General features: G+C 40.5%; 1 protein-coding gene across 2 annotated transcripts in view; it reads left to right on the forward strand.

The window, feature by feature from the left end:
* The window catches only part of FRY (FRY microtubule binding protein), a 328,357-nt gene extending 313,475 nt beyond the window's left edge, over positions 1 to 14,882 (forward strand). Inside the window, exons 59-62 of one of the 2 annotated variants that reach the window (XM_059995989.1) lie at positions 7,153 to 7,170; positions 9,048 to 9,158; positions 12,667 to 12,869; positions 13,506 to 14,882. In XM_059995989.1, coding sequence (XP_059851972.1) covers positions 7,153 to 7,170; positions 9,048 to 9,158; positions 12,667 to 12,869; positions 13,506 to 13,764 — 591 coding nt within the window. In that variant the 3' untranslated portion in view covers positions 13,765 to 14,882. The remainder of the gene's footprint in view (positions 1 to 7,152; positions 7,171 to 9,047; positions 9,159 to 12,666; positions 12,870 to 13,505) is intronic. The other variant, XM_059995991.1, reaches the window with a different exon arrangement.
* The last annotated feature ends 3,046 nt before the right edge of the window (positions 14,883 to 17,928 follow it).

The raw sequence follows: 17,928 nt of genomic DNA on the forward strand, positions 1-17,928 counted from the left end.
CCAGCTCCGTTTTTCTTTCTCAAGATTGCTTTGGCTATTTGGGGTCTTTTGTGTTTCCATACAAATAGTGAAATTTTTTGTTCTAGTTCTGTGAAAAATGCCAGTGGTAGTTTGATAGGGATTGTATTGAATCTGTAGATTGCTTTGGGTAGTATAGTCATTTTCACAATGTTGATTCTTCCAATCCAAGAACATGGTATATCTCTCCATCTGTTTGTATCATCTTTAATTTCTTTCATCAGTGTCTTATAATTTTCTGCATACAGGTCTTTTGTCTCCTTAGGAAGGTTTATTCCAAGATATTTTTTCTTTTTGTTGCAATGGTAAATGGGAGTGTTTTCTTAATTTCACTTTCAGATTTTTCATCATTACCGTATAGGAATGCAAGAGATTTCTGGGCATTAATTTTGTATCCGCTACTTTAACAAACTCATTGATTAGCTCTAGTAGTTTTCTGGTAGCATCATTAGGATTCTCTATGTAGAGGATCATGTCATCTGCAAACAGTGACAGCTTTACTTCTTTCTGATTTGGATTCCTTTATTTCTGCCTCTTGTCTGATTGCTGTGGCTAAAACTTCCAAAACAATATTGAATAGTAGTGGTTAGAGTGGGCAACCTTGTCTTGTTCCTGATCTTAGTGGAAATGGTTTCAGTTTTTCACCGTTGAGGACGATGTTGGCTGTGGGTTTGTCATATATGGCCTTTATCATGTTGAGGAAAGTTCCCTCTATGCCTACTTTCTGGGAGGCTTTTAATCATAAATGCGTGTTGACTTTTGTCGAAAGCTTTCTCTGCATCTGTTGAGCTTATCATATGGTTTTTCTCCTTCAACTTGTTAATATGGTGTATCACGTTGATTGATCTGCATATATTGAAGAATCCTTGCTTTCCTGGAATAAACCACACTTGATCATGCTGTATGATCCTTTTAATGTGCTGTTGGATTCTGTCTACTAGTATTTTGTTGAGGATTTTTGCATCTATGTTCATCAGTGATACTGGCCTGCACTTTTCTTTCTTTGTGACATCTTTGTCTGGTTTTGGTATCAGGGTGATGGTGGCCTCGTAGAATGAGTTTGGGAGTGTTCCACCCTCCGCTATATTTTGGAAGAGTTTGAGAAGGATAGGTGTTAGCTCTTCTCTAAATATTTGATAGAATTTGCCTTGTGAAGCCATCTGGTCCTGGGCTTTTGTTTGTTGCAAGATTTTTAATCACAGTTTCAATTTCAGTGCTTGTGATGGTATGTTCATATTTTCTATTTCTTCCTAGTTCATTCTCGGCAGGTCATGCATTTCTAAGAATTTGTCCATTTCTTCCAGGTTGTGCATTTTATTGGCATAGAGTTGCTTGTAGTAATCTCTCATGATCCTTTGTATTTCTGCAGTGTCAGTTGTTACTTCTCCTTTTTCATTTCTAATTCTACTGATTTGAGTCCTCTCCCTCTTTTTCTTGAGAAGTCTGGCTAATGGTTTATCAATTTTGTTTATCTTCTCAAAGAACCAGCTTTTACTTTTATTGATCTTTGCTGTCGTTTCCTACATTTCTTTTTCATTTATTTCTGATCTGATCTTTATGATTTCTTTCCTTCTGCTAACTTTGGGGTTCTTTTGTTCTTTCTCTAATTGCTTTAGGTGTAAGGTTAGGTTGTTTGAGATGTTTCTTGTTTCCTAAGGTAGGACTGTATTGCTATAAACATCCCTCTTAGAACTGCTTTTGCTGCATCCCATAGGTTTTGGGTCATTGTGTTTTCATTGTCATTTGTTTCTAAGTATTTTTTGATTTCTTCAGTGATCTCTTGGTTATTAAGTAGTGTGTTGTTTAACCTCCATGTGTTTGTATTTCTTTCAGATTTTTTCCTGTAATTGATATCTAGTCTCATAGCATTGTGGTCGGAAAAGATACTTGATACGATTTCAATTTTCTTAAATTTACCAAGGCTTGATTTGTGACCCAGGATATGATCTATCCTGGAGAATGTTCTATGAGCACTTGAGAAGAAAGTGGATTCTGTTGTTTTTGAATGGAATGTCCTATAAATATCAATTAAGTCCATCTTGTTTAATGTATCATTTAAAGCTTGTATTTCCTTATTTATTTTCATTTTGGATGATCTGTCCATTGGTGAAAGTGGCATGTTAAAGTCCCCTTCTATGATTGTGTTACTGTCGATTTCCCCTTTTATGGCTGTTAGTATTTGCCTTATGTATTGAGGTGTTCCTATTCTGGGTGCATAAATATTTACAATTGTTATATCTTCTTCTTGGATCGATCCCTTGATCATTATGTAGTGTCCTTTGTCTCTTATAATAGGCTTTATTTTAAAGTCTATTTTGTCTGATATGAGAATTGCTACTCCAGCTTTCTTTCGATTTCCATTTGCATGGAATATCTTTTTCCATCCCCTCACTTTCAGTCTGTATGTGTCCCTAGGTCTGAAGTGGGTCTCTTGTAGACAGCATATAGATGGGTCTTGTTTTTGTATCCATTCAGCCAGTCTGTGTCTTCTGGTGGGAGCATCTATTCCATTTACATTTAAGGTAATTATCTATATGTACGTTCCTATTACCATTTTCTTAAGTGTTTTGGGTTTATTATTGTAGGTCTTTTCCTTATCTTGTGTTTCCTGCCTAGAAAAGTTCCTTTAGCATTTGTTGTAAAGCTGGTTTGGTGGTGATAAATTCTCTTAGCTTTTGCTTGCCTGTAAAGGTTTTAATTTCTCCATCAAATCTGAATGAGATCCTTGCTGGGTAGAGTGATCTTGGTTGTAGGTTTTTCTCCTTCATCACTTTAAATATGTCCTGCTAGTTCCTTCTGGCTTGCAGAGTTTCTGCTGAAAGATAAGCTGTTAACCTTATGGGGATTCCCTTGTATGTTATTTGTTGTTTTTCCCTTGCTGCTTTTAATATTTTTTCTTTGTATTTATTTTTTGATAGGTTGATTAATATGTGTCTTGGTGTGTTTCTCCTTGGATTTATCCTGTGTGGGACTCCCTGTGCTTCCTGGACTTGATTAACTCTTTCCTTTCCCATATTAGGCAAGTTTTCAACTATAATCTCTTCAAATATTTTCTCAGTCCCTTTCTTTTTCTCTTCTTCTTCTGGGACCCCTATAATTCAAATATTGGTGTGTTTAATGTTGTCCCAAACGTCTCTGAGACTGTCCTCAATTCTTTTCATTCTTTTTTCTTTATTCTGCTCTGCAGTAGTTATTTCCAGTATTTTATCTTCCAGGTCCCTTATCCGTTCTTCTGCCTCAGTTATTCTGCTATTGATCCCTTCTAGAGAATTTTTAATTTCATTTATTGTGTTGTTCATCACTGTTTGTTTGCTCTTTAGTTCTTCTAGGTCCTTGTTAAACGTTTCTTGTATTTTCTCCATTCTGTTTCCAAGATTTTGGATCATCTTTACTATCATTACTCTGAATTCGTTTTCAGGTAGACCGCCTATTTCCTCTTCATTTGTTAGGTCTGGTGGGCTTCTGCCTAGCTCCTTCATCTGCTGTGTGTTTGTCTTCACATTTTGCTTAACTTACTGTATTTGGGGTCTCATTTTTGCAGGCTGCAAGTTCGTAGTTCCCATTGTTTTTGATGTCTGTCCCCAGTGGTTAAGGTTGTTTCAGTGGGTTGTGTAGGCTTCCTGGTGGAGGGGACTAGTGCCTGTGTTCTGGTGGATGAGGCTGGATCTTGTATTTCTGGTGGGCAGGTCCACGTCTGGTGGTGTGTTTTGGGGTGTCTGTGGCCGTATTATGATTTTAGGCAGCCTCTGTGCTAATGGGTGGGGTTGTGTTCCTGTCTTGCTAGTTGTTTGGCATAGTGTGTCCAGCACTGTAGCTTGCTGGTCGTTGAGTGGAGCTGGGTCTTGGCGTTGAGATGGAGATCTCTGGGAGATTTTTTCTGTTTGATATTACATGGAGCTTGGAGGTCTCTTGTGGACCAGTGTCTGGAACTTGGCTCTCACACCTCAGTGGCACAGCCCTGACTCCTGGCTGCAGCACCAAGAGCCTGTCCTCCACATGGCTCAGAATAAAAGGGAGAAAAAGAAAGGAAGAAGGCAAAATAAAATAAAATAAAGTTATTAAAATAAAAAATAGTTAAGAAAAAAAATTTTTTAAGTAATAAAGAAAATAATATGGACAGGCAGAACCCTAGGAGAAATGGTAAAAGCAAAGCTATACAGACAAAATCACACACAGAAGCGTACACATACACACTCACGAAAAGAGAAAAAGGTAAAAAAATAATATATCTTGCTCTCAAAGTCCACCTCCTCAATTTGGGTTGATTCTTTGTCTTTGTGTATTCAGGTATTCCACAGGTGCAGGTACATCTAGTTGATTGTGGAGATTTAATACGCTGCTCCTGAGGCTGCGGGGAGATATTTCTCTTTCTCTTCTTTGTTCTCACAGCTCCCAGGGGCTCAGCTTTGGATTTGGCCCCGCCTCTGCGTGTAGGTTGCCTGAGGGCATCTGTTCTTTGCTCGGACAGGATGGGGTTAAAGGAGCAGCTGATTCGGGGGCTCCGGCTCATTAAGCCCCGGGGGAGGGAGGGGTATGGATGAGGGGCGAACCTGCAGCGACAGAGGCCGGTGTGTGTTTTCCCGGGGAAGTTCTCCCTGGATCCTGGGACCCTGGCAGTGGCGGGCTGCACAGGCTCCCCGGAAGGGAGGTGTGGAAAGTGACCTGTGCTCGCACACAGGCTTCTTGGTGGCGGCAGCAGCAGCCTTAGCGTCTCATGCCCGTCTCTGGGGTCCACGCTGATAGCCGCGGCTCATGCCCGTCTCTGGAGCTCGTTTAAGCGGCGCTCTGAATCCCCTCTCCTCAGGCACCAGAAACAATGGTCTCTTGCCTCTTAGGCAGTTCCAGACTTTTCCCGGACTCCCTCCCGGCTAGCCGTGGTGCACTAGCCCCCTTCAGGCTGTGTTCACACAGCCAACCCCAGTCCTCTCCCTGCGATCTGACCTCCAAAGCCCGAGCCTCAGCTCCCAGCCCTGCCCGCCCCGGCGGCGAGCCTCTCGGCCTGGTGAGTGCTGGTCGGCACCAATCCTCTGTGCAGGAATCTCTCCGCTTTGCCCCCCGCACCCCTGTTGCTGTGCTCTCCTCCGCGGCTGCGAAGCATCCCCCCTCCGCCACCCGCAGTCTCCACCCGCAAAGGGGCTCCTAGTGTGTGGAAAGCTTTCCTCCTTCACAGCTCCCTCCCACTGGTGCAGGTCCCGTCCCTATTCTTTTGTCTCTGTTTATTCTTTTATCTTTTGCCCTACCCAGGTACGTGGGGGGTTTCTTACCTTTTGGGAGGTCTGAGGTCTTCTGCCAGCATTCAGTAGGTGTTCTGTAGGAGTTGTTCCACGTGTAGATGTATTTCTGATGTATTTGGAAGGTGATCTCCACGTCTTACTCTTCCACCATCTTGAAGCTCCTCCTATGGTACTGTTAATGAATAAGAACTAGATGATTCTAGGCTTTTAAGCTACCTTGTCTATGATCAATTCTTAACGTCTTGACTTCTTGACATTTTTTTTTCTCATTTTCAGAAAACATACCTCTAAATCCAATTTATATATAAATCAAGTCATATCAGGAGTACAGGAACTGGGCTTGAAGAAAATCCTTGTGACCAAATAAAACAGATTCCCACATTTTCAAAAGGATCTTGAATCACCAAAACATAGATATATCTATAAAGACTTCTAAAGGGATTATTTTTAAAACCTGGATATCGGAAAATATTTGGGGGGGGGGAAGTTTTAACATTTTCCTTGAAAGGCTTTTTTCACTATCTTTTTGGAACTCTAAATGCAAACTACATCCAAGCCTGTGGCCTAGGAAAAGATTCTGGGGTAATAAATATCAATGCAGCTTGGACTAGCCTACCTAGAAAGGAGAGTGTAAGAAGGACACTGAGAACTGGTGTTCATCAAGCTGTCCGTCTCCCAAGAAACACAAGTGTGTGCCCTGAGCGTGGAGTGGAAGGAATTCGTTGACAATGAAATTCCTCGGTACCAGGCTCATTTGCCTTCACTGAACAGAGAAGATTTTTCTTTAACTGACTTGATGACCTGGGATTACAACATTCTTTTGGAAAACAGTAAAAAAGATAGCCGTTTTCTTCACATAAGACCATGTAATTTACTCAGCACTTGCTTCATTCCATGCTTCTGCAAAGTAAATTCCATGGTATAAGCAGTTATGTACTAAGGTTCATACTAAACGTTTCAATCAGATTTGACGTTTTCTAAAAAGTCTTCACAGTGGCAACTCTGTATATGTAGACTTAAAACTCTGGCCCTGTACTCCTTTCTTGTGTGACATTGTTTTTCAGTGCATAAGGTTTGGTTATAAAAACTTCTAGCACAGTTAAAGTTTTCTTGAAAATAGTAAATACCTCGGGTTGTGTAATCTGTAACATGGCCCAGTTACAAATTTATAATATTCTAGACTAACATCAGTTCTAGATTACTTTTAGAAATTGTCTACTGGGGAAAAAAATTATAAAAACTAAAATGCAAGATTAATTGTCATATCTCACACTTGTTTGGGAGTATAAAGACAATGTTCAGTCCTTTGAAATAACAATATCTAGCAGTCCTGTAAAATATTCTCAACGTGGAAGGCAACCTGACTCTAAAGAAAATGCCACTTAGATTGTTAATTATATTCTATGCTAATTGGATAGTCATAGCATAGTAGATATGAAGCCAAACATATTAAAGACTCTGCCTTAACCTAGCAATAGTGTAATTTGTTTGGGGCTGTAGTTCTTTCAGATTAATCAGTTGGTCTCCTCACAGTTTTACTATGTTTACTATGTTACTATTCATATTTCAACACTAAAATCTTCAAGCAATATAAGTTTTCACTTATGGTCTCCAAGACTGACAAAGTCTAAATTAACTAATCAGAGAATCTAAAAGATCACAAATTATGTTTTTTCAATGACATGTTTCCCATTAGAGCTTGTTTTTAACTGGACTGCTGTGCATGTTGAATGGGTACAACATTTGCAACCATTTATCACGTTGGGGCAAGCGATGCTAACACGGCTGACGGCTGACGGTTCTGCTCTTAGAAGAGGGCCGTGCTTTCTGTTGCATGCATTACACTGACCCTGTACTTTCTTTCCTTTCCTTTGTTTCCTGTGCCATGCTTGCTGTGTAGCAAATGGAATCTCTTGCAGTAAGTTAACTTTCTTTCCTACTCTTTGTCCATTTAGGCATGGACCCATAACAATCTTATTTTTACTGTTACTATTATATCTCTTAGCATGTTTTCCCTTTTTTGTTTCATTTTCTTTTATTTGGTAGACTGAGACATGTAGTTTATTAGCATTCTGGGCTGCTTTCCTCCCAAAGTAGAAACCTATGTTGCTATGAACTCTCATGTTATCACTAGAATATTTTTAGAAATAACTACCATTATCTGACACTTAGAAAAGTCAGAGTTTTCATATCTAGGTTTCACCCTAAATTGTGAAAGGTAACATTTTGTTTTTAAACAATACTTTTTTTGTCTGAGAGTCTCTGGCAGTTGTCTTTTATACCAGATTTTGAAAAGGTTTCCACAAAGGCAAGTTTAAATTATCATAAAATGTGTTACTAAAACAACCAAACATCTAGTTTGGGTTAGCAAACGAGTGTAGCTACTTCTTTACACTTAGGCTGGTTACCAGCATTGAGAGATCAAATAAATCTAAGTAGAATTGCTTTTTCCACCTAAGGGCCAGGGAGAGAGGAGAAAGAAAACTCCATCCAGCATGGTCTTAGCATGAACTTTAGTCACTTTTAAAATTAGGGTCAAGAGTATGTTAATAATACTATTAATGGAATATGCTTCCTAAAAACCTAAATTTAAATTCTTGTCATTTCTCTCCTTAAACTGATTTGGGGGGAACAATTTTAAGTCACGTCAGTGGCTCTCCTTAAACTGATTTGGGGGGAACAATTTTAAGTCACGTCAGTGGCTCTCAATTCTTACTGAGTTCTTTGTAGTCCTTTAGTGAAAGAAAGGCCCTATTTATCCTTACTTAACCACATTTGAAAACTGAACAGTGAAGTGTTTGGTTTAAGCCACATATCTCACCCACTTTCAGTGGTGACTGCTGAGCCATTAAATTCTATCTAGTGAAGGCTGTCCTTTTCCTCTAGCAGAATCCCATCTGCTACCTAGGAGCTAACCCTTTCTTGGGATAAGACAGGCAAAGTTTAGAGGCCATTGAGTAGATACAGCTCAAAGAGTGCTATGATCATTGGTGTTGGAATTACTCATGGTTTATTCTTCCCTTACAGTACATGAAAGCTGTATAATGAAAACATTTTCAATTCCAGAGGTGTCTATAGAGTTCCAGGGCCATTTTGTATGCATATTTTTTAACGTTCTTTCCACAGAAAGTTTTGCATGCTTTCATGATTTCTCCTTTTTGTAAGCATTTCGGGCCCTTTTTATATCTCTTTAATTCAACAAATTTGTTGAGCACTGAGTAGAAGCATCATCATTAAACCTGATGCAGCACCTTAGACAGTCACGTGACGCTTGTGTTTACACAGACTTTAGGATGAGTGCCTACACCCTAAATGTCAGCCAGAGTTGTCACAAGGAATAATCTCCCAAGTGTCTGCTGAATTTATAAATTTAACACCTAGAACCACTTAATGCTGTGCCTTTTAAATATACCTTTAATAAAAAGAAATTGTGTTCAAAGATGTATAGCTTATAAAAATTAAGACTGCAGTTATAATTTGTAGATATTAAACCTGTAATTTAATTGGCAAATATAATGGAAATTTGGCAGTTCACTAAGTCCCTTTATAGCTAGCTACTACTTCTTTCTAATTAGTCATCCTCCAGGAGCTGTTTTATTCTATATTACACAGTGAATTTCTCACTGATAGTCATTGATTGGATTTATTATTCTGTTTTATTTAGAATGGTAACAACTAGTTATGGTTCCTTGATTTAAAAAAAAAAAAAGGTGCATTAATCTCCACTAAGATTTCACTTACTATACAAGAATGATCCTTAATAACTCTTTCTTCCCATGCAAATTCTCTCTTTAGCAACTGGAACTGTGTCAGAGGTTGTATAAGCTACACTTCCAGCTGCTGCTGCTTTTTCAGTCGTACTGTAAGCTCATCGGCCAGGTGCACGAAGTCAGCTCCATGCCAGAGGTGAGCCTGCCCACCCCCGACCCCAGGTCCTGCCATGAGTATCACTGCTTTCCTTTTGTTCTTCCTCCTGCCAGTTTATAAATGTCCAAGTGATTTTATTCCCACATAATCCTTTCACTCAAGCACAAGTCTTAAATACCAGTGTCTTATATTTATTTCCATGCTCACGTGGCAGTGCCAGGACTAGGGTGAGGCAAGTGACATACCTGGACACAAAATACAAGGACGACCTTCAGGGTGAGCCCCTCCCTGAATGCTGTGCCGAGGGCCTCACTTGCCTCCCCCTGGCCCTGTGTCTGAGGATCCTTATTTGAAAAAGTTCCTTGTGTTACGGTTTTTCTGACCTCTAGCTGTTCATACTTGATCCTACATTGAGGTAAGAAGGAAATAACTACATGATGTTTGACTCTCTTCAGCTTCCCTGCTCTGCCTAGCATCCGGATGCATTAATACTTTTAATGTAAAAGGTAAAGTAACTTGAGCATACAGCTTCTGAGTGAGCCAAATTTTTCCTAGACTTGAAAAAATACTACTGCAGTGTAGTAGATGAAATAATGGTGGTGTACACTGGATATTGTGGAAGCTCAGAGGGTGAGTGCCTAGTTCAGCTGGAGACAAGGAGGTTGAAAGAGGAAACTTTCTGGAGATCACACCTGATTCTTAAAGGATGAGTTAGAATTAGAGAGATGAAGTGGGGGGTAAGGAGGAATGTTCCAGTAAGAAACAACAGCGTGGGCATAAACATGGTAGTGAGAAAGAGATAGGAACTACAAGTACAGGCAATTGAGGATTGCTAGACTATAAAATGCAAACCAAAAGGAACGATGGACTAAGGCGGAAGAGATAAGTAAGGTGAGATCACGCAAGACGCTGCACCTGTGAGTATTTTAGTTAGATCTTCATGGCAGGGATGTGGAGGGTGGATTTGGTGACAACTAGACTGGAGACAGACAGACCAGTCAGTTATGAGGCCGCTGAAATAGCTCAGATAAGAGGTGAGAGTTTGAACTAGGACAGAAGTGCTAGGTAAGGAGAGGGAGGAAACGTGGGAGATATTTTAGGACAAAAGGTCACTGAAACTGATGGGGTTGTGGCGGGAGGAGTGGGGGACGATGCTCAGGTCCCCTCTCAGATGAGCTATGTAACCACAGTGCCACAGCTAAGACAGGGATGTCGGAGGAGGCCTGACACAATTGTACATCCACAGCTCCTGCCTGCTCGTCAGTGACTGACTCTGCCTGCTAGATCCCATCTTGCATGTAGTTAAATACAAGGATCTGCTGCTAAAGGTGCAGATGTGCTGTCAGGGAACAGTCATGAGTCCATGAAACAATCCCATTGCAAGCAGCGGAGTGAGGCTGGAGCCTAGAAACCTCATGTCTGAGTTGGGGGTAGGGGAGGAGGAGACAGAATGACAGCCATTTAACCATAATTATTACTCAGTGTGGAAAAAAGGAAAAGTGACTATAGTTTTTAAATATACAGTTCACCCTTGAACAACATGAGTTTGAACTGTGAGTCCACTTACCTATGTGGATTTTTTCAATAAATATATTGGAAATTTGAAAAATCTCACAAACATACCTAGAAATAGGTATGTTGTGACTACATAAAATATATGTAGACATACATATAACATACAAAGTATGTATTAATGGACTGTGTGTCATCAATAAGGCTTCTGGTCAACAGGGGGCTGTTAGTAGTTAAGTTCTAGGGGCGGGGGGAGAGGGGGTGGGTGGGTGGAACCAGAAGTTAGACCGTGCCTCTAACCCCGAGTTGCTCAAGGGTCAACTGTCCTTTCACAGATCCCAATTTCAAGGGAGACAGGAGTCAGACACCGTTGTTTATGAAGAGCTCTTCACAAACGAGTTTTCCTCCACAGAATCACAAATTATCAGATAAAAGAAAAGACAGTTGATGACTGGGATTTGCCCCATTGTCAAGATAAGCTTTACTCTTCTGGAAAGTAGGAACCGAACCCTCAGAGTCCATTCTCTGCTCCAAAAATAGAGGACAATGCACATGCAATTCACATGTCATTTTCCATATTAAAAAAGTAATTCACGTTTCACTTAAGAGTAGTAAATTACATGTTTCATACTGTGTGTGTGTATATAATTATTTTAAATCTAATAAATTTAAAGTGAATTTTTCCTTAATTATTTTAAATCTAGGTAAGTTTTAAATACTTTACACACACATAATTTAAAACTTACCTAGGGCTTCCCTGGTGGCGCAGTGGTTGAGAGTCCGCCTGCCGATGCAGGGGACATGGGTTCGTGCCCCAGTCCAGGAAGATCCCACATGCCGCGGAGCGGCTGGGCCCGTGAGCCATGGCCGCTGAGCCTGTGCATCCAGAGCCTGTGCTCCGCAACGGGAGAGACCACAACAGTGAGAGGCCTGCGTACCGCAAAAAAAAAAAAAAAAAAAATTACCTAGATTTAAAATAAGAAATTCACTTTCACACTTAAAAACTATATGTCTAAGACACTCTAACAACTTATGTAAAAGGATTACCTCCTTGAATTTTGAACGTGGGGCTGGAGTACAGAGTTGTATTTAATCGGCATCTGTGTGAAGACAGTCCTTGAGGGCTTCAGTTCTATACCTTGTACAGTGAGCAGGCTGGGAATGAAAACAGGTAAAGATGCTGGGTAAATCAACTTTTCAAAGAAACTGGGCATCCTCAGCTTACATGACAAAGGGAAACAAAAAACCTTTAAATTCATCTCAGTTTCTTTTAAATGCTCTTGAGGTCAAACTGCAAAAGGGCTGTCTTCCACTGTACACTTTGGAGGCACTAAGAAGTGACACAGGTTCTCTTTATGATTTACTTTTTAACAGCTCAGAATCTTTTCGTTCCAGTAATTCTGAGGGAAAGTATCTCTTACTTGTAACATGAATACTAACATTACATTGAGATTTTTCCTCCTCCCTCTTAAAATTATGTCTTTCATCTTTTCCCGTGGCATAGGAGTAGGGAGAAAAGTTTATTCTTCAAACAGCATCTGTGTTCATAATTAAATTTATTGGGCACTTTTGTGCCAAGCTGTTTGTTTAATCTTTAAAATAACCTGAGAGGTGGGTAATACCTTCAATCTCACAGATGATAAAACTAAGGCACGTAAAAGTTTGTTTACTTGACTATGCAGTAGTCAATAATGCAGAACTGGCATCTAATAAACCCAGCGTTATCCAACTACCGAGCCTGTTCTCTTGTGCATTTTACTTCTACGTATGCCCTTCTGCTTAAATAGACGACATTTTAAAAGGAGTCAATCTTTTATATAAGGAGAGCATCCCAGCTGTTGATATAGTTGAATACAACGCATTCAGCCCCATAACCCTACATATACCACGCAGTACGGTTTCATCTGTCCTATTTTAGTTTACCGAGATATTAAGCTTCTGCTTAACCAGACCTCATACAAATTTTTTTTTACTTTGGGGATGTAAAATCCAGCCTGCAACTAAATACAGTAAAAATACTTTTTTTTTTTAACAGCTGCTAAATATGTCCAGGGAACTGAGTGACCTAAAGAAAAACCTGAAGGAGGCTACTGCAGCCATCACAGCCGACCCTCTCTACATAGAGGGGGCGTGGTCTGAGCCGACCTTCACGTCCACTGAAGCAGCCATCCAGTCCATGCTCGAGTGCTTGAAAAACAACGAACTTGGCAAGGCTTTACGGCAAATCCGGGAATGCAGGTGACGCTACTATTTCTATTTAGAGACGGTTAAAGGAAATGCATGCCTAATAGTTACTTTGTCATGGCTGGGGACTAAATCACTACGGAAGGAACACCAAGATGTTTATATAAACCCTTCTCAGATCCTTCCCATTACCATGCCAGAAACATCAGATTTCAGGACTTATTGTTTGAAGTGTTGGTTTCGGTTCTGGTCATCTCTAAAATGTTCAAACACTTCAAAGTATATGCCAACATAATTTTAAAACTAATTATTTGAATGTAGCCTCTTTGGGTTTTTTCTCCCTACATTTTGATAGTATATTCACATTCATTGTAACCAGAATGCTATAGCAAATAAATATTTTAAGATTATGGGATTCCATTCTGATATTTTTTTACTTTAGATATTTTATCAAAACCAATAATATTCAATATTCTAAAACTGATCATGTGATGTCTGCACAACTCTGAATATTACTAAAAAAGCCACAGAACTATATATTTTAGATAGCTGAATTGTACAGTTTGTGAATTATATCTCAACAAAAGCTTTTGTGTTAGAAGAGCAATTTTCTTATACTAATAAAGACTCATAACCTCTCAAACTTGTGAATAATAGTGCCTCTAATCTGCTCTTCTTTTCTGACTGCAGAAGTCTGTGGCCCAATGACATCTTTGGAAGCAGTTCTGACGATGAGGTCCAGACACTACTGAATATTTATTTCCGTCATCAAACTCTGGGACAAACAGGTACTTACGCACTGGTGGGGTCTAACCAGAGCCTGACCGAGATCTGCACCAAGCTGATGGAGCTGAACATGGAGATCCGGGACATGATCCGCAGGGCCCAGAGCTACCGGGTCCTCACTGCTTTCCTTCCAGACTCCAGTGTTTCCGGCACTAGTCTCTGACAGGAGCCTTCCGTCCCCCATGGGTGCCAAGCTGGGGGTGCTGCCATGCTGGGGTGACGTCATTCAGTGTCTTCTCGGCCTTCAAAAGGCTTGGTCAGACTGTTCTCCCTCTTGTTACCTGTAGGACTTTTTCTAAAGAGGATGGCAGAACTTCCCACGTGTAGCAATACTATAGGAACCAAGGTAGCATAGGACATTCTGGAACAACCTCCATCCGTCATGCTGTGTGGCACAAATGTGTTATTTTACTGAGCAAATGCAACTCACTACTGAAGATGTGACTTCCATTGCATACCAAAGCCGACTACTCTGCACAGTACCTTCCTTTCTAGAAACAATTTTAGATTGGCAAAAGTGCAATGTTTTCTTCGCTAAAAATATTTTATATTCTAAAACTTGTACATTCTTTCCTTTTCTTTTTTTTTTTTTCTTTTTTTGGTGGGCTGAGGAAGGGGCAGGCAGAATGAAGCTGGCCACTGAAAATTGTAAGACGGTCAAAAGCTGACAGCCTGTATATGTGAAAAGGGAATTGTAAATGGACAATTTAATGTACACTGAAATTTGAATACAATTACTGTATCTAAAAGGAGCTGCTATGAAGTACCTTTCTTATGTTGCTAGGCTACTGTTTCGAAAGCCCTGGATCTCTTTGCAGGGGTCTGTGATTAGGACCCTCGCACCAAAAATGGTCCAGAGAGACCTTTTTTTTAAAGGATCTTGGCTGCTTTTTACTATAAGGTTGCTTTTATGAGCATATTTATACTACAGAATGATGAGTGTTAATTTTAACCAACTTGGCCATTTTGTAGAAAAAAGTTAAAGACATTCAACATTATAAATTCCAAGTCTTTCCACCTGTTACGCATGCATATTTTAATATCCGTTTGGATAGCTGGAAGTAGAATCATAACGGTAAAATATGAGTTGTCACTTTTCTTAAGAAATGTCATTTTATTTGTAATATATATGTAAAGGGCCATTCTTAAGTTTTCTCCTTAAACTTAATGCTGTCAAGTGTTAGCTGTGTGCATGTAAACCTGTTGCACATTAGAAACATTCAAAGTTTATCTGTGTAACTTATTCACTCTGTAAATACATTTAAAGTTTTTGTGATGTAATCTCGGTTAATATTCTCTTTAGGCTAAAAGAAAAAAATACATATTGACCACAGGTTTTATTTCTGCTTAATGAAGATTTTTGCCGTTGACACATTTATAGTTTTGTGTGTGGGGTGCCACACTCATATGTGTTCCATGAATGGCAGCCAGTGGGGTTGTGAGGCAGTACAGTGACCCTGGGAGAAGGAGGCCTCTGTAACCTCTTGAAGTGGACACCAAAGACTGTGACCCTCACCCAGTGCTCACTGGGATCAAAGAGAGAAATCAGAGAAGAACAAGAGCTCTAATTGTCCATAACCTATCATTAGGTTGTCATCCTTAAAATTCTGAAATAGACCCATAACGATCAGCAAAAAGTAGTAAGAGTTTTTGTTCTTTCACCAAAACCCATCTATTCTTCACCCCACTCAAAAAACAGGGTCATGGAGACACATAACAATCTGATCTCTATGGTCTTCCTACTCATACTTCTTAGATTAACAAATATAACTTGCTTTCCTAACATGCACCAACTAAATCATAAGTAGTAATTTTCTAGAAGTACCCTGCAACAGAGCCTGACCCAAGATTTTTTTAATGTTACCATAGGTACAACTATTCACTTATTTTAAAGACTTTCTGGACATTGCTGTCAACATACTCTTCTGATGATTTTCACCTTACCTTAAAGATGATTCTCCATGATTTGTAGAAAAGAAACTGAATCACAATCGCTCTGAAAAAAAAGTCTTACATAATGCAGGTCTCTGTGGTTAACAACACTAGCCAACTCTCAGAGTTGTGCTGGGACCCACAGTAGATAGGACTGACCAGTCATGACTGAATTTTCCACCATGGTCTCTAACCCAACAAAGAACCACCATGATGGGTTACTCTTTTAAAAAACCGAGATTTCAGTAATATCTTATAATCTGTAGTCATGGGAAGTAATGGGTTTTTTTCTGTTTATTTTTTAAAAAAACAGATTTGTTAATGTGAAACATTTCTTCTACTTTTCCACTATTTCTTAACCTTCTCACCCTTGAGTATAAAAGAAAGGCCCTTTGAAGCTGCAGACCTGCCCCATTTGAGCCCACCAATCAATGATTTCAGAGCTGCAGTCCAATCTCCTTGGGTATTGTGTTGTGCCTCTGTTACTGAAGTGTTAATTTTCACTTCGCAAGGAACAGGGATGGAGAAGAGAGAAGAGGTAGAGATATCCACCCAAAGGAGAGGGCAGATATCTAACAGATGCTTCTGGAATAAGAGAAATACCTCCTCATACCTCCATGCTTTCTAGTCCCAAAACATGATACACTTTACCCACAGGCATAAAACAATTCAGACAGGTGCACTGCAACTTAGACATAACTTGATTAAAATTGTAGTGTCCAAATCGAGTATTTTAGAAAAAGCACCATACATTTTAGAGGCATGCGAATGTCTTATTCTCACAAATAGGTGAGACCGTTAATACGTTAGTACAGCTGTGAAATAAAGATACTTGTAACTTAGCATTGCACCTGCACACGTGTCCACAAACATGCACAGAGTTAGGTCTTAGGGCTCTTCAGGTTCCAAATCTTAATGCTGTTCTTTTCAGTGAACTGCAAATTACAGAAACAAGGGGGGAGAGCATCTAGGGAGGGGAACAAGCAGGGGTGCCCAGAGAGGTCATGGAAGCTCTGCACACTTTCCCCAAGCCCTGCCCTACACATCTGTTCCACATGGGTGTTCATCTGTTTCTTATATCCTTTAAGAACAAACCAGTAACAGTATTATCATTTAAGACGAATTCCTTTCAGAAGCTTGGTGTTATCCTCACTACAGTCTTGCTGCTCCAAGCACACAGATCAATATTGGCTACCTCTTCTGGGAGCCTGGAAGAAACACAGACTCTCAGGTCCTACTGCAGACCTACAGATTTAGAATCTACATTTTGACAGAACCCTCAGAGAGATCCCCAGAAAGATGGCAGAGTAGAAGGACCTGAGCTCACCCACCTCACGAAAACACCAAAATCAAAACAGCTGAACGACCATTGACAAAAAATGACTGGAACCTACCAAAAAGATAATCTACTTCCAAAGACAAAAAAGAAGCCACAATGAGACGGTAGGAGGGTTCCATTCGCGATATAATCAAATCCCATACCCACCAGGTGGGTGACCCCCAAACTGTAAAATAATCATATCACAGAGGTTCTCCCACAGGAGTGAGAGTTCTGAGCCCCAGGTCAGGCTCCCTACTATGGGGATCTGGAATTGGGAGGAAGAGCCCCCAGAGCATTTAGCTTTGAAGGTCAGAGGGGCTTGATCGCAGAAACTCCACAGAACTCGGGGAAACAGAAATGTCACTCTCGGAGGGCGCACACAAGATTTCATGTGCACTGGGACCCAGTGGAAAAAGCAGTGACTTCATAATAGCCTGGGAAAGACCTACCTGCTGATCTTGGAGAGTGTCCTGGAGAGGTAGGAGGTGGCTGTGGCTCACTGTTAGGACAAGGACACTGGTGGCAGAGGTACTGGGGAGTACTCATTGGTGTAAGCTGTCCTGGAGGCCGCCATTTTGATGCCAAGGCCTGGCCCTACCCAACAGCCCAAAGGCTACCCATAATGTTGGGATGCCTCAGGCCAAACAACCAACAGGGTAGGAATGCAGCCCCACCCTTCAGCAGACTTTAAGGCTGCTTAAAGTCTTCCTGAGCCCACAGCTGCCTATAAACACACCCTTTGACAAGGCCCTACCCACCAGAGGGACAAGACCCAGCTCCACCTACCAGTGGGCAGGCATGAGTCCCTCCCAACAGGAAGCCTGTACAAAGCTCTTAGACCAACCTCATCTACCAGGGGGCAGACACCAGAAGCAAGAGGAACTATAATTCTGCAGACTATAGGAGAGCAAACACATAAAGTTAGACAAAATGAGACAGCAGAGTAATATGTTCCAGATAAAACCTCAGAACAACTAAGTGAAGTGGAGATAGGCAATCTACCCAAAAAAGAACTCAGAGTAATTAAAGATGATCCAAGATCTCAGAAAAAGAATGGAAGCACAGACCAAGAAG

The sequence above is a fragment of the Delphinus delphis genome, chromosome 18 (assembly GCF_949987515.2).
Source record: "Delphinus delphis chromosome 18, mDelDel1.2, whole genome shotgun sequence".
NCBI classification, from domain to species: domain Eukaryota; kingdom Metazoa; phylum Chordata; class Mammalia; order Artiodactyla; family Delphinidae; genus Delphinus; species Delphinus delphis.